Here is a 15,146-nt window from a genome sequence, read left to right as displayed (position 1 = left end):
ATACGCTAAACTAAGAACAGTCCCCTGGCACCTGCATGGGTCTGGAATGTGCTCAGAAAGGAAAACTGACTCTATGTTTTCAGCTGACTCAAAACTTGGAGGCTTGTACTTAGTGACTTCAGCTGTCATTCTGGGGTTGGTTCTGAATCCTTTGGGTACTGGAGCCAGAAATAAATTTCATCTGCCCCAGCAAAATAAAACCCTGCTAAAGACATTCTTCAGCCAGTGTATATCAAGACTTTACCAAAAGCAAACCTTGGCATCAGGAAGCATTTGGAGTTGGTTTTGGCATCCTTAAGAAATACATTATAAGTGATTGTAATTGGACTTTGACTGACTTGATTGAGAATTGCAATGGCCCCAAAGGCTTCCAGTGCTAACAATGGAGAAGGTGGGAGCCAGACCACATGATGCTTTACCCCCAGCCTGACTTACTGGCCTTGGCTAACAAGATGCTTTTGAAAAGCCCTGCTCCCCACTGGTGCCCACAAAATTAGGCTACACACTATTTGTTGGACTAGAATGTCATATACAAAATAACACATGAAAAGACAACAAAATCAAATGAATGAACTTTAAAATAATAACAGTAATATCAAATGAGACAGTGACATTGCCAAGAGGCCAATTAAAAAAAAAAAATCAGTAAACCATTTAATGGGCTCTGAGGAGCCAACATAAGTGACAAGAAATCATTCCCATGTTAGGCCATTTTCCTTTTCAAGGTGAGTAGGTTTCTTTCCCAGTGCTGCCTCAGAGCTCCACTCAACACATATAATGAAAGAAGAAAAAGCCAGAGCTCACAGAAGGGCAGCTCTGCTGAAGGCACTGAGAACCTTGACACTTTGAGGATCTGGCTCTGATCTTACTCCCCAAACAATGGACAGCAAAAGCAAAATGAGAAACTGAAATCTGTGAGAGTCAGCCTAAACTCTCATTGTTGTCCACAGAATGCAGGGTAGGAAGAGATCTTCAATAAATGCAGCTTAATACACTAAGCTTAATTCACTAACTTCTCAAGAATGTATTCATGATAGCTCATCTTGGCAGAAAGATGCAGACTTACAGATCCAAAGCCTCTGCTCTGCTCTTCCTGGCTAGGAAGGTTGTGGTGAAAGACATTGTTTCTCCTTTGTGCTGGCTTTCTCATGCTTCACCGTTTTTCTTGGGTTTTTTGTTTGGTTTGGTTTGGTTTTTTTTTAATATTGTGTCCACTACTGATCTGCCAGAAAATTAAGCTTTTTTCCATGGACCTGATTACTTGGGTTCCAGTGAAACCTCTGTGATACGTGGCTGGTCATTCTTAACCACATGTATTTAGGATCTGTGGAGGGTATTGCTGAGACTCTGAACCCCACAAATGGTTACGAAAATTCTTCTGATTATTAATATTTATAAGCAGAGGAAGAGGTCACCAGAGCTTCTGTTTGCATGGCTGGCAGCTGGTGTGCCTGAAATGTCATCATTAATATTCGTAGTGAGTAATGATGGACCTTTCAGCTCACAAGGTGCATGCACACATTTTAGCCACCATCTATTTTAGCCATCTCCTGGCCTTGTTTTCCTGCAAACAGTGTCTCATCTGGATTCAGCTGTCCCTCTGGGACACTTGGACAAACCTTGGACTCCAGACTGCAAGCCCAGAGCAATGTTTAGGACAAAGAACAAAAGGCTTTTTATAAAATTTTCTTGGAGTGTATGAGTGAGTTGCACCAGTAATGACCTGTCTCACTGTTCAGGTGATTCCCATTCCCTCATCTGTATTCCTTGCTAATCCACCCTAATTTACAGATAAAAAGAGGAACCACGAAGAAAACAGTAACCCGTTCTCTGCAGGTCTTGGCAAAGACTCATTTTACCCTTTATTTTAACATAAGCACAGTGAACTTCACCTGCATAGTTATCATTGAAAGTGCATCTCTTCATGCATGTTAGTCTGGAAGCCTTCCACTGAATTTTTAGTTGCTAATAACTACCTCTTGGGAAAATGCCAGTTCACAGTACTTTACTGTATGTAAATTGCCCTGTTGAACTTCTGAAATGAATGTATAATGCCTTAGGGAGAAATGTGTAGATTTTGCCCTAATTGAAACTGGAAATTTAGGTGTTTACATTCAATTTAACCTTTTATAGTAATGGTGCCATAATTCCTGACAGGGACAACACAATATCCAAGCACTACATCCATGATATTCAAATAATCTGCAATAACTGATGCAGATAATCTTATTTTTACTGATTTACCAATTTTTTCTTATGTCCCCATCAATCACTACATGATTGTATCCTTATTTATCTTTAGATTAGATGTAAATATATAGTAAAATGCAGTGACAGCTTAGGGTCAATTTTCTACTCACTGTAGCATAGGTGTAGTACAGAAGTATCAGTGTTGCAGTAGATATAACAATTTAAGAGCATAGGTAAAGCAAGATGTATCAGCAGAGGGAAAAAATTTATTAGTTAAACCAACTGGTGTATCTTTAAAAGTTAATTGAGACCACAGACACGCAAAGCCTTTTCCAGTGACTGTCACAAGACGGTTTGAATGTCCCAAAACTTGTCTCCTTCTATTATGGAATTTAAAATACCCCCAGAATACCTTAGATACAACCCTTAGAGATCAACAATTATGCACCCTGACCTCAAATAAAAATCAAGATTTTTACTCATTATTAGCAAAAGTGCTATAAAATCAGAATCAGACTCAAGAAAAATGCATTATTTGCACACAGGAATTTTTTTTTTCACACAGAATATTTTTTGAGGTAGAATTGAAACCTACATCCAGCTGTAGCATGGGCTGTTCTGTCAAGTGAAAACAAAATGCTTTGTATGTCATGTGTATTTGATTTAAAACAACCTACTTGTAGTACTTTTCACACTTTATATGACTTATATAAAAACATTGACATAATAAGAACTTATAATATTTTTCTTGATTTTTTGCCCACCCCATAAAATATTCACTTGCTTCTAATAATTTATAGGAATGTATGCTTAGGATAAAAAAAAAAGACCAGTGGGAGTTTGCCTGAAGAAGAACTGAATGGAAAACTGAGAGGGAACTGGCTGAAAAAAAATATTAAATGACTATTTTTTTGCAGTATGTGCTGCAACAAAAAGAAAAATTTTTAACAAAAAACTTAATATGTCAAATCAAGAAAGTATTGACCAAAACAAGTATTGATCCAAGAGGGAAGAATGTAATGTATGAGGCTACATTTATCCAATTATTTGAAGATTCTTCCAGGGTGATACAGAAAGAATTTGGCAATTGGAAAAATTACCTTACATTCACCTCTTACCTTGCAGTTTTTCTTACTTTTCCCTAACTCTTTATGTGTGCTTCCAAAGTCCATCCTGGTCTGCCTTGTTATTGTATTCTTGCTCTACTGAAGTCAAGTATTTGTTAGAGTAGTTTTAAATACATTGACAGGCATGTTTGGTATGTAAGGTCTAGGCTATTGGTACAGTACTGTTGGGATGATGCTCCAGCTAAAGTTATAATGCAACCCTGCATATGGCTTTTTTCTTAACTCAAAAGTTTTTACTGACACTGTGTAGCGTGTTTTACCTTCTTTAGCAATGTATATTTAACTGTACCCATACAATTCTCCTTTTAAATTATACTAATATTAATCTTACCCACAAAGGTGATAAGGGCTGTGAAATCTGCATTCCCTATTAAAATATTATATATAGAGAGAATAATTCTAAATTTCTGCTTTAATTTTGCAGGCTGTGTAAAAGATTTTAGTCTGACATAAATGTATGTAATTCTTTTGAAAACTTTATTTTACAGCAGGGTAGTATTCATCCCAAGTTTTTGGCTCTGTCCAAGCTGCACTGTCTTCAAGAGTAGATAATTGCATATTTTCTTATTGTACGTGCACTGCTGCAAAATCTTCCAGGAATTTCAAGCACTTTTCAAAAGACATTTCACAGCTGGGCCTAAAAGGCTAAAATTATACTGTACTACTGCGTGACATGCTAAGTCAGAGATTCATAATGATGCAGCAAAATGGCAAGGAAGTATTCTTCTTTGAGGAATGTTCAGTTATGAACCAGGCATTCCTGCAGTGTGCTTGCTTTCATCTGTTGAATGTGGACCAATGGCCAAAGCTGCTTCATTCAGTCCCACTCATCCAGCACTCCGAATAACAGGAATGCTCTGCTATAGATTTTATTCCTCTGCTTTGTTACACAGAATTTCAATTTTTTTTTTCTCCTCCTTTGTTCCACAGATTGGAAATATTTGACTTCAACATGGTAACGTTTCCCGGCACTTAGCAAGTTTTTTAAAATGTTGCTGCTTTTATCTTGTTACCTATTACTGAAAGCAGAGCTGGTAAAATGCTGAGTGTTGCTTCAGAATTGTAAGGTTTGCATTTAACTTCAGTATTTCAAATTTGATTGTAAGAACTAAAAAAAATTAAAGCCTTCATCATCAGGTATGCACATTGTGACATGACAATTGTATTCTGGGCTGCGTCCAAAGCAGTGAGGTGAGTCTATTGAAGGAGGTGATTCTGCTCCTCTGCTTGTTCTGATGAGACCACCTGGAGTGCTGCACCCAGCTCTGGGGGCCCCAGCATTATAAGGATGTGAACCTGTTGGAATGAGTCCAGAGAAGGCTATGAAAATGATCATAAAGCTGGAGCTGTCTCCTATGAAAAAACCTGAAAGAACTGGAGGTCTTGAGCCTGGAGAAGAGAAGGCTCTAGGGAGCTACTTTCAGTCGCTAACAGGGTCTTACAAGAAAGATAGGGAAAAGTTTTCACCAGAGTCTGCAGTCACAGGAAAAGATCAATGCTTTTAAACTGAAGGAAGGTGGATTTTGACTGTATATTAGGAAGAATTTTTTACTGTGAGGGAGATGAAAGCCTGGAACAAGCTGCCCAGAAGTTTTGGATGCCCTATCCCCCAAAGTGTTCAAGACCAGGCTGGATGGGGCCCTGAGCAACTTGGACTAGTGGAGCGTGTGGCAGAGGGGTTTTGACCTAGATGATATTTAAAGGTCCCTTCCAGCCCAAACCACTCTATGATACTTTGATGTGTGCTGAGAGCCTGACATAATTCTTATGTGAGCAATCATTGTTTTGTAAAAGTGAGTTTATTTCAAGAGTGTATCCTCTGAATAGTGATAGAAGGCGATGAACTCATTTTCCAGAGTCACTGTGGTGTGATCCACTCTCTGTCTTGCATAATGTCTGAAGCAAAAACATAATTGCATGTGTTGTTTCTTCTTTCACTGCAAAAGCATAAAAGTCATTTTTCTTTTAATTTCAATTCCACAAAAGCTTAAACTGATCTATGCAGATGTGCTGTTATTATTCACCATCTCCTCCATCTCTAAGCCTCTTCCTTTAACCACTGGTTGTATGACCAGAGCCTGTGGTGCAAACGCATAAAACCTTCTCCCTCAGGCACTATTTCTGGGTAAAACAGTATGACACTGTAAAATTCAGAGAAATGCAGCAAGGCATGGAGGGTCCTGTAGATGCTGAACTCCAGGATTGCTTGGTATGCAACTCTTCACGTAATGCTGTTAACATTTTGGGCTAAAATACTTCACAGAAGACATTTGCAAAAGACTAAAACTAAGTTTTTCAAAACGAATTACACAGTCTGGTTTGTGTAAATATTCCAAGTTTTTTCTGCCAACAAATCTGCTGATATACTTTGCTAGTCTCTTCCTGAAATTTTCTTTGCTTTTACTTGCAACCTCATAAAACCCCTTGTCCAACAGCCAAGAGGGTCATTGGCAATGGCATCCTAAGCTCTGAAGAAGTAAGAGGGTTTTGGCTACTGGGTTTTTTTTTTGGCTACTAACAAACAGTAGGCATAACCCTCAATTTACAGTCATTAGAGGATGCAGAAGCACAACACCCACCCCTATCTACATGTAATACAAACAGAATTTGTATCAGTGCTCAGCTGAATACCTCAGCTGTCCCCTCCTAAGTTTTGCCCTGGCAGGTGGAAGAAATCAGCTCCTCTAACTCCTTTGATGCTTTACCATCTTTTGTTTCATAAAATGTTCAGCCTTTCCTGAAAGCCTTCTGGATAGTTTGGCTCGTATATTTTTAAAGTCGTAGATAAATAATTCTTATTCAAAGTGTATATATTGGCTTGTTGTTGTTGTTGTTGCTTTTTTGTCAAAGTATATTTGCCTGTGTTGTATTACCCAGTCTAAGAATTTCTTAGACTGGGTAATACAACAATACAATAAACTTCTTCCTTTCCATCTTCAGTATCCCCACTGGTGTGTATGATCACATTGGCTGCTCAGATATGTAATGTGGGGGCTTAGAAAACTTTGTGATTACCTTAAAAATAGACACAGACAATTTTGTAGCTAGTTTCTTCCTATTTTCTTCTTGTTTGTTGGAAAGGATTTGGTTAAAGGGAAACCTAAGGTAAAATAACCCCTTTTTTTTGTTGAATGTTTTTAAATGGAAAAATGAAGTACCAAGTGTTGCAGCTCCCAGGTAATCCAAATGAATCAATAAATCAGAACTATTTGGTCATTTCCTCTGTGTAAACCTGAAATTGCCTATTTGCTGTGGCTGATAGTTTCAGTTTGTTAACATACCACACACTCAAGATGGAGTTCACAATCTCCACCAGGCAAGCTAATGGAAACTGTGATCTGTTACAATAACAACTGAGTAGTCATCACACAACTTAGCATTTGGGTCTCCGAGACTCCCAAAATGAATGAGATAAGCTGCAAGTGTCCTAGATACCTGCAGTTTTAATGTTGCAATGTCTTTATGTGCCTGACACCAGAAACTGAGAATGTGGAATTTTTATTTCTCAGGGGATTCCTGTATGAAAAGGAAGGTTAAACAAAACATTGAGGTACTGTACAAAGATAAGTCACAGGGAGTGCAGGAGTAGAAGACAGTAGATACATCTCCTGCCTTGCCTCATCTCCCTGGACACTTGACTAGAGGCTGTAAGGAGACCCATCTCTCTGCCTGGGACTGATGGTCAAAAGTTTTTGGCATATGAGAAATAGCTGAGTAGCAATCACCATTTCTATTGGAAATACCAAGAGATCCTGGTGGCCCTTAAGCCATTTCAAGACTATTGCAGGCTAATGGCTAAAGAATGTTCTGGGGAAATAGGAGGGACTGGCTCTACTCCCATCTCAGGCATGGGGATTAAACTCCTGGCATTTCCTCTCCTGATGGGGTTATAACTACAATTCTGGTCTGCACAAAACCTGGGATTATAGAAGGGTGATGTAGGGCTCACTCCTGGCTCAAAGCAGTAGCCTAAATTAGGAACCCAGGGGTAAAATATCCCACTGGGAATGAGGGGATAATTTTAATACTTTCCTCAAAACTGTCTGCATGTTTGGCTACACACACTGACCTGCAACCTCCTCCCTGGATCCAAAATCCTTAAACACAGCAGCAGGATCTGCTGGCTTGCCTGTGGCTTCCTCAGTGGTGTCTGCCCAGTGTTTCCCAGTCCAGGGTTAATGCAAGCAGAGCATTTTGGTGCCTTCTGTGCTGAGTGGCAAGGCGCTCCCCAGGAGGGTCTGCAAGCCTTATCTAAATGAGAAAACAGAGAGACCTTGTGGTTTGAGGTGTGTACCCAGCTAGTCACCCTAAGAAAGCTGCATGGGGTGGAAAAGAAGCTCCCAAAGAAATTTGCAGCCTAGTAGGGAGGTTGCAAGTGAAGTTTCAAAAATTCTGAGTATAATGAACACACTGAGAAAGAGATTTTTGCATTACACTTCTGTACTTAGCCACAACTCCTCAAATTCCTATTTTGAAAACCATTTTTAAAATAATTTCTTTATCTAAAGGTATGTCAACAGTATTGTGAAAGATGGCACTGCAGATTTATCAAAGCAGAATAATTAAATTTTTTCCAGTCAGTCTCTTTCTTTCTTTCTTTCTTTCTTTCTTTTTCTTTCTTTCTTTCTTTCTTTCTTTCTTTCTTTCTTTCTTTCTTTCTTTCTTTCTTTCTTTCTTTCTTTCTTTCTTTCTTTTTTTCTTTCTTCCTTCCTTCCTTCCTTCCTTCCTTCCTTCCTTTCTCTCTCTCTCTCTCTCTCTCTCTCTCTCTCTTTCTTTCTTCTTCCTTACTTTTCTTCAGAACATGGCAGAGAATTGTTGCTCTACTGCCTTCTTTTAAATCTTCCTCTTGAACCCTTCTTTCTGACTAAATCTGACATCCCTTTTGGGCCTTGTGCAAATGGCTGTGCAGAGAGAGCTGTCCCATTTTCTGGATAAGCCAGTGGTAACTGTAATTGAAGGCCTGTTCAGCACAGCACTATAGCTGTAGACATCTGGACAGAGACAAAAGAGATGTCATCACTGAGTAGGATGCTGTGTTCATCCTCAGATAAGTTTCAGGTGTAATCTCCAGCTGTCTGTGGTATTACTATTACAGCTGAAGCAGGAGGAATACCTTAGCACACAATGAGCTACATAAATGCTACTTTTGCAAAGAAAGAAAGAACAATATTCTAGTTTAAATAACAGTCAGGAATGTCATATGTAACTATTATAAGCAACAGGGGCTGAAGAATTAATACAATCATAGAAAAGTACTGGGCTTTAGCAATGTGCTTATGATTAACCCCTAAGTAAGGATATTCTAAAATTGAAATGCATGCAGCATGTTATACTAATTTAACATTGAATAAGTACATCATTGTACTTAGGGAAAAAGGCTGAATATTATAGGAACAGGAATCAGCATAGCACCTAAAACCTGCTTGGGAACTTCGGCAAAGGAAACAAATTTTGGTGTAATTTTATACTGTATTACATTGCCATAATAAATAAGCTCTGGTGATCCTAAGAACTATCAGTACATCATCTATAATTCCTGTTGTTTATGGTCATAAGCATCATCTCAGGAAAAACTCATGCATACCTTAAAACATCTGCAATACCTGTTCTTAAAACAGCTTGAAATATTATTGTTTCTCCATCTGTAATTGTAAAAAAGAAAATAAATTTAAAACCCCATTTAAATAGATTTTAAAATTGTGCAGCTGAAAACTAATTTCCTGACCTCTTTATAGTGTGGCGCTATAGTGTGGCTGTGGAGTTAGCACAAGTCAGGTGGTCCTGAGCAGCCAGGAGAAGGCATGGAGAGCCTCCTGTGGGTACTGCCATGTGTGCTTGAGTTATGGTGTGAGCACACACTGGGGAGCAGACTCATTTCTGGTTCCACCCTCTGTTCCTCACAGCAAAGCTCCAGAGCTGTCCAGCTTTCCTCCAGCTGCAAGCACGCTGCCCATTGGCTGTAGAGTCCATGTGAAAAAGTGATCCTTCTAGCACAAAAGACCAAAACCATCAGGCACTTGAGCATTCTGCTTTGCACATCCCAGCTTGTCTGGCATGTCACACCTGAACCTGGATCACTGGAGATGGGGTCAGAGCCATGGAGGTGTTGATTTGTTCCTCTGTCTGGAGGCTGACAGAGGAAACCCCATCTCCTGGGGTTTCCCTTGTGAATCCTTCTGCCTCCCTGTTGTTTCTGCCCTGCCCATTGACCAGCACTTTGTATTTGCATGTATCTTTTCATTTCAATGAAATCATCATCCTTGATCCAGTACTGATGCCAGCCTGTGTGCTGTAGTGTTATGGGCCAGTCTTAAAGTAGACAAATATTTTTCTTAGTCAGGAGCTTTATAGTTTTTATAGTTAAAATATTGTTGTTCAACTATTCTTGAAATTTTTGCCAGATGAAAAGATTTCTGTGAAAAAGACAAAAAAGGTGCTGGACTTTATCTGGCATGTCAGCTATTCCTGTGGTTACAGCTGGCTAAAATAAAAATGACTGGAAATAAATAGACTAGCTAAGATTCAGCATGGGAAATAGTTCTTACTCATTTACTCATATGTAGTATCATATAGTACAGTCATTTTAATTAACACAAGGGAAAAGATTTACCTGGATCTACAGCTGTAACCCAGCCTGGTGCTGCAGGCACTCTTGGCACAAAGTGCAGGAAACACAGACATATAGCAGGTAAATTCAGCTGATTTTGATCTTGCTCATGCTTGCTAGGTCACAGTATTGTGTTAATCTCTGTGCCATTGGTAGGAGCTGTTGTGTATTTTAAAGCTGTTGACAGTTTGTAAGAAAAAGTGCTCCCTTTTGATAAAAAATCCCTACAGATGTAGCAGAAGTGATGATGCTAACAAGAACAGAAGCACCCACTTGACTGGCTTTACACCATGCTGCAGAACACTTTGCAGTACAGTGTGTAACTGGATGAACACCATACTTGTGCTCGTACTCACTGTACAGCTGTCCAAGAGACATTCATTAATCTTTATTGTCAGTTTGAACCAATACAAACTGCAGGGAAGAGCCTGGAAAATATGCAGACAGTTCCAGGCATTTTTCTCGATCTAGATGTCCAGTTTTTGCTTCAATTGAGTTGTCTACCATGAATAATCAAATCCAAGTTTGTGGCCCACAGTGTAACTGCATATTATTTCTGGATCATTTGCATCTTGCACTACTTCTGACTCAGCAGAATGGTTCTGGGAAGATTCAGACAGTAATAAGACTACTTCCTATTGGAGAGAAATCCTCTGAGCCCTGTTTGCCATCACTTTATGTTTTATGTAATCTAAGTGACACAGGACTGCAACATGCGCTACATATGACTGGATCACATGTGCTACATTGAAGTGGAAGTGCCACACCTTTGTTAGATTTTGACATTACGTATTTCTGCTTTAGATGAGGACAATATTTCATTTCCCCTCTGAAAATGAGTGCCCTTCCAGACTATTTAAAGATGAGAAAAGCTGTTACAATGCTGTTGCTGAGACAAATGTTACACAAGTCATTGTATTATTCACTGCATGTCAACTAGACTCAGCATCCAAGTATCTGTGCCTTTTTCTCTTTAAATTCATTGGTTTCAAATGAGTAGGGTTCTCACAGGACTGTTTGTCCATGTAGAAAAACACCTAACTCCTAGTTTTAAAGCTCTCAGAAAAATGAAGGTGTGTGAGTGCTCACAGTGTTTCTGTGACTGAAGGTGATCACTGCCCCATGTCCTATGTTGCTCTGCACATACACTTCGAGTGGTCTGTGAGACATCAGAAGGCACAATGTGCTTTGACAAAAGCTGCATTTCTCATTTAATACAGAACTTACATTTTTGTAAAACTTAAAATGATGTGTTAATGCAAAGAGCTTTGCTTGCTTGAACTCCCACAACTGTGAAGCAATAAGATTATACTTGGTGGCCCCTGGACATTTTTTCCAGATAGGCCGGAGAAGTGTTGATGTAGGGAAAACCCAGAAAACCAAAAAGCTGCTGGCCCAGTTCCCTTCAAACCTGTGGAGTTGTGTCCATGCTGTGCCTCCCCAGTAGTTTGTGCTGAAGCAGTCATGCCTGATGGCCTGAGGCTTTCACTGCTGTGTGTCTGTCCAAAGCCCAGCCACCCAGCTGCATCATGGAGCATGCAATCCCACCGTGCTGTTCCCAGTTTCTCTTTTCCTGCTCACAGGCTTGTTCACCTGGCTAGAGATTACTCAAAGTCTGTCTTTCCCTAGCCCCACAAACATGTCTTTTGAGCTGCTGTTACACTTATTTGCAAAGTGGATCTTTCTGGGTTTTGCAAGTCAGATTTAAAATATCCAGATTGTTCATTAGTCTGCAGCTCTGTATTAGGTTAGAAGCAGATGAAAAGGGACAACTAAGGTAGCCTCAGCTGGCAAAGACACAGAGTTTAACCCAGATCTGCTGCTGGTGACCCAGTAACATGGAGATGTACCCCACACCATCTGTACTCACCACCAGAGTTCCACAAAGGAGACTAAATTTAATGTGTACCAACTTCCAAGTAGACCAAACTTGAGCACATGTAAGGCTGGGGGTTGCTCAAACAACCACACACACAGAGTCTAGATTAAGTTTAAAAATGTGCTCATACACAAAGACAAGGAATTTATCGTAAAAGGAAAAGTCCAATAATGCTTTTATTTTTGTTCTTTAATTCCCAGAAGGGTCATCTACAAGGTGTCTCTCCAAGAAGACTCCACAATGAAAAAAACAACCCAGAGTTGCTTCTTACTCATCATCCTTCTAACTGTAAGTACAAGAAAAGTGAACTCCTCATGACAACTGCTGTATTTAAAGTTGTGGTGATGTTGAGAAAAAAGAGTACCAAGTTATACTTGTTATACTCCACAGGAAGAGTGGAGGAAGGGAAGAAGAAAGAGAAGGAAGAGTTTCCTTACTAATAAATTTCAAAAGAAGATTAATAAGATTATCTAATAAAAGTTTGAACTTGAATACATTGTTTCTTGGTGAGACAGAACTGCAAGTCTGAAGAGGGTTATGCATATGACTTTTCATTTCTGTGTTTTACAGGCTACAGCATGTCATGGGAACATGTGTGTTTGAAAACTGCCTTTAATGTTGTTCTGTGAGACAAACTGACTTAAGTAGCAATGCATTTGCACTGTTTGTAGTTGATCTGATATTAGGAAGGCAGCCAAAATGAAAAATAATCTTATAAATCTGTTTATCAGTTCAAATGCTGTTTTCAACTGTTTTGTATCAGCATTACATTTATTTTAATGTATGCAACATTTTTGAGTAATTGTGGTTCTAAAAATATAGGAAATTCATTTCTGCCTGACTAAATACTTCTCACCTTGAATACCTTGAATCCTTTTGCTGAACTGTACTTGTGAAACCTCAAATTACTATTGATCATCAGAAAATCACAGACATTACAGGCAGTCAGAATTGAGAATACTGCCCAGAGTCTAAGTTACAGAATTATCAGGATATGTCTGAATGATGCTACTGGGAACAAGCACCTCACTACCCTGGTGTGGTACGAGTAATTTGCATGATGCCTGCCACCTTAGTCCCCACCTAACTCTAGCTCTGTGCTCCTGAAGAAGACCTCCTTCTTCTCCTTCTTCTCCTTCTTCTCCTTCTTCTCCTTCTTCTCCTTCTTCTCCTTCTCCTTCTCCTTCTCCTTGTGTTTTCTTGATTAGCTCCTCCTGCCTCTCTGCCTCTCATCTTCATTAACATCTGAATGTGAAATACCTCTGTGCAACTCCTCATCAAATCCTGTGTTGTAGAAGCAAAAGAAATTCATATGCTGTAGAAAATATGTCAGAGAGCATAAGCAACTGCCCTACCTGGTTTACTTATTGGGTTGTACGTCTCCTCCCAGCCTAGCAGAGCTTGCCCACAATGCTGTTTGCCACTTAAATTTATATAGATAAAAAAGGAAAGGAAAGTAGAGAACAGTAAGAGAATGATAGATAGAAAGAGGTTAAAAGAAAACAATTAAATGAGATCATGGAGAATCCAGGAGAACGGCAAAGAACATATTACTTCAGTAAAATATTGAATTCATGGTTCAGGATTAGGACCCTCCATCAAAGAAGAGCTGAAGAGATGGAGAAATAATTGAAGAGAATTAATACATTTCTGCTAACTTGGTCCCAAAAGAATTTGTCCATAATTAGTTAATGATTTGAGGAATCATCTCCATGTGTGAGAGCAGTCTTCTACTCTGAGGTACACTAGAGTATTCTGGTGTTTGTGACCGTTTGGGTTGGCTGTTCTACCTGTCCTACAAGGATGCATGTGACAATGCACTGGCTATGAAATCGCCCATGGTCAGAAATGTCTGTAACAAAGTGCCTGAGAGAGACCAGCTTTCTTCTGGTTTGAATCCCATCTGATCTGCGTAGCTTGATAGGGGTCTTGACAAAGAACAATTCTTCCTATAAAAAGCCAGTGCCAAATGAAGAAATAGATCCAGATTATTTTTCTCCCAGTCAAGTGACAGGACTGTAAATATTCTGATAACTAAAACTGTCAACAGCACTTCTGAGCACTTGAGGTGCTTTGACCTACAGCATGGGTTTGTAGGTCAGCCCTGGAGGACTGATCCTTGCCCTGTTGTCCCCAGATCTTTTAAATCTCTCACCAATGACAGCATGTGTGCAATGTTAGGTCTGTGCTCATTCCTGCAGCATTCCAGGAGGAGGAATTCTTTTAAAAACTCTTCAGTGAGATCTGCATCTGCATTTATTTTAAATATCTTTGCACCAAAGAGCACTTAATATTCTGACCTCAATGGATAATTTAACTTAGATTTTCAAGCTTCCATTCTCTGTGTGCCTTCCTTCCCCACTGCAGTGGGCATACCATGCTCTACTTTGACATCTCTTAGGTTAATTTCCCTTTTGGTAGGGAAGAAGCCACAGTCACAGAAGCAGACCATGAACAAGCTTTTCTTTCCATCATGAAACTTATTCAGAAACTGCTGTGAGATCAAATATGAAAAATATTTTACCTCAGTCATTTTTCCAAAAACTTTCCCATCTGCAGATGGTAGAAGCCATTCATTTTTTGCATTGTATTTATGGTTTGTAACGAGTAAAGGGTGTCTCTCTTTCAAAGAGGCTCTGTTGGTTCCCACTCTGTTGGTTCTTCAAACCACTCCTTTGTTCCAAGAACTGTGAGACATATCAGCCACTATCTGTAATTAATAATACAGTAAATACAGTAATTAAGATGATTTGTGACATAGACAGGAGTGATCTCCCATCCTCGGCTCTACCGACCCCACAAGACACCCTCTAGATCTCCCTTCTTTGATGATTTTCATGGTTTTCTGTTATCTTATCATTTGTGACCTGCACTCCCAGTTGACCACTGTGAGCTGTTGAAAAGCAGCACAACTTTTGAGATCCTTGTTTTCTCCTCTGTGTTGTTTGTCCCACTGTAGGTGCTGGTGTTTCCCCTGTGGTGGTCACCCCTGTTGAGTAGGAGAGACTTCTACCTGAAATCTCTTTTGTTAGTGTAGCTGTGATTCCCTAACACAATCTCAGAGCTGGAGCACACCCTGCCCTCTATACACTTAGTGCTTTGTGGAAGACTCCCCAGATTCTTCTCGTATCTCTCCTTCAATATTTTGTAAGAGACAAAAAATTACTTACTTAGTTGCACAGACACTTCCTTTCCACCGCCTTCTTTAGACTTGTCACTTAGGGCTTTTGGTACCTTCTGATGGAAACCATCTCTTTTATGCGTGTAATTTTTTGCACAGAATTGATAGCAATTCCATGATCCATAATAACCCGTCTTTGCCAAAAAAACCTGAAGCATGAGT

At 39.5% G+C, this 15,146-nt stretch overlaps 1 protein-coding gene across 3 annotated transcripts in view; it reads left to right on the top strand.

The window, feature by feature from the left end:
• CALCR (calcitonin receptor) overlaps window positions 1–15,146 on the top strand; it is a 161,974-nt gene that overhangs the window by 79,587 nt on the left and 67,241 nt on the right. For 2 of the 3 annotated variants that reach the window (XM_071429008.1, XM_071429009.1), the window contains exon 2: window positions 12,004–12,091. In XM_071429008.1, coding sequence (XP_071285109.1) covers window positions 12,004–12,091 — 88 coding nt within the window. The remainder of the gene's footprint in view (window positions 1–12,003; window positions 12,092–15,146) is intronic. The other variant, XM_071429010.1, reaches the window with a different exon arrangement.

This window comes from Agelaius tricolor, unplaced genomic scaffold (genome assembly GCF_023055355.1).
Source record: "Agelaius tricolor isolate 1412-34295 unplaced genomic scaffold, bAgeTri1.0.p SCAF_6, whole genome shotgun sequence".
NCBI lineage: Eukaryota > Metazoa > Chordata > Aves > Passeriformes > Icteridae > Agelaius > Agelaius tricolor.
The sequence above is the reverse complement of the archived record's forward strand: the minus strand, read 5'-3'. Positions and strand labels throughout refer to the sequence as shown.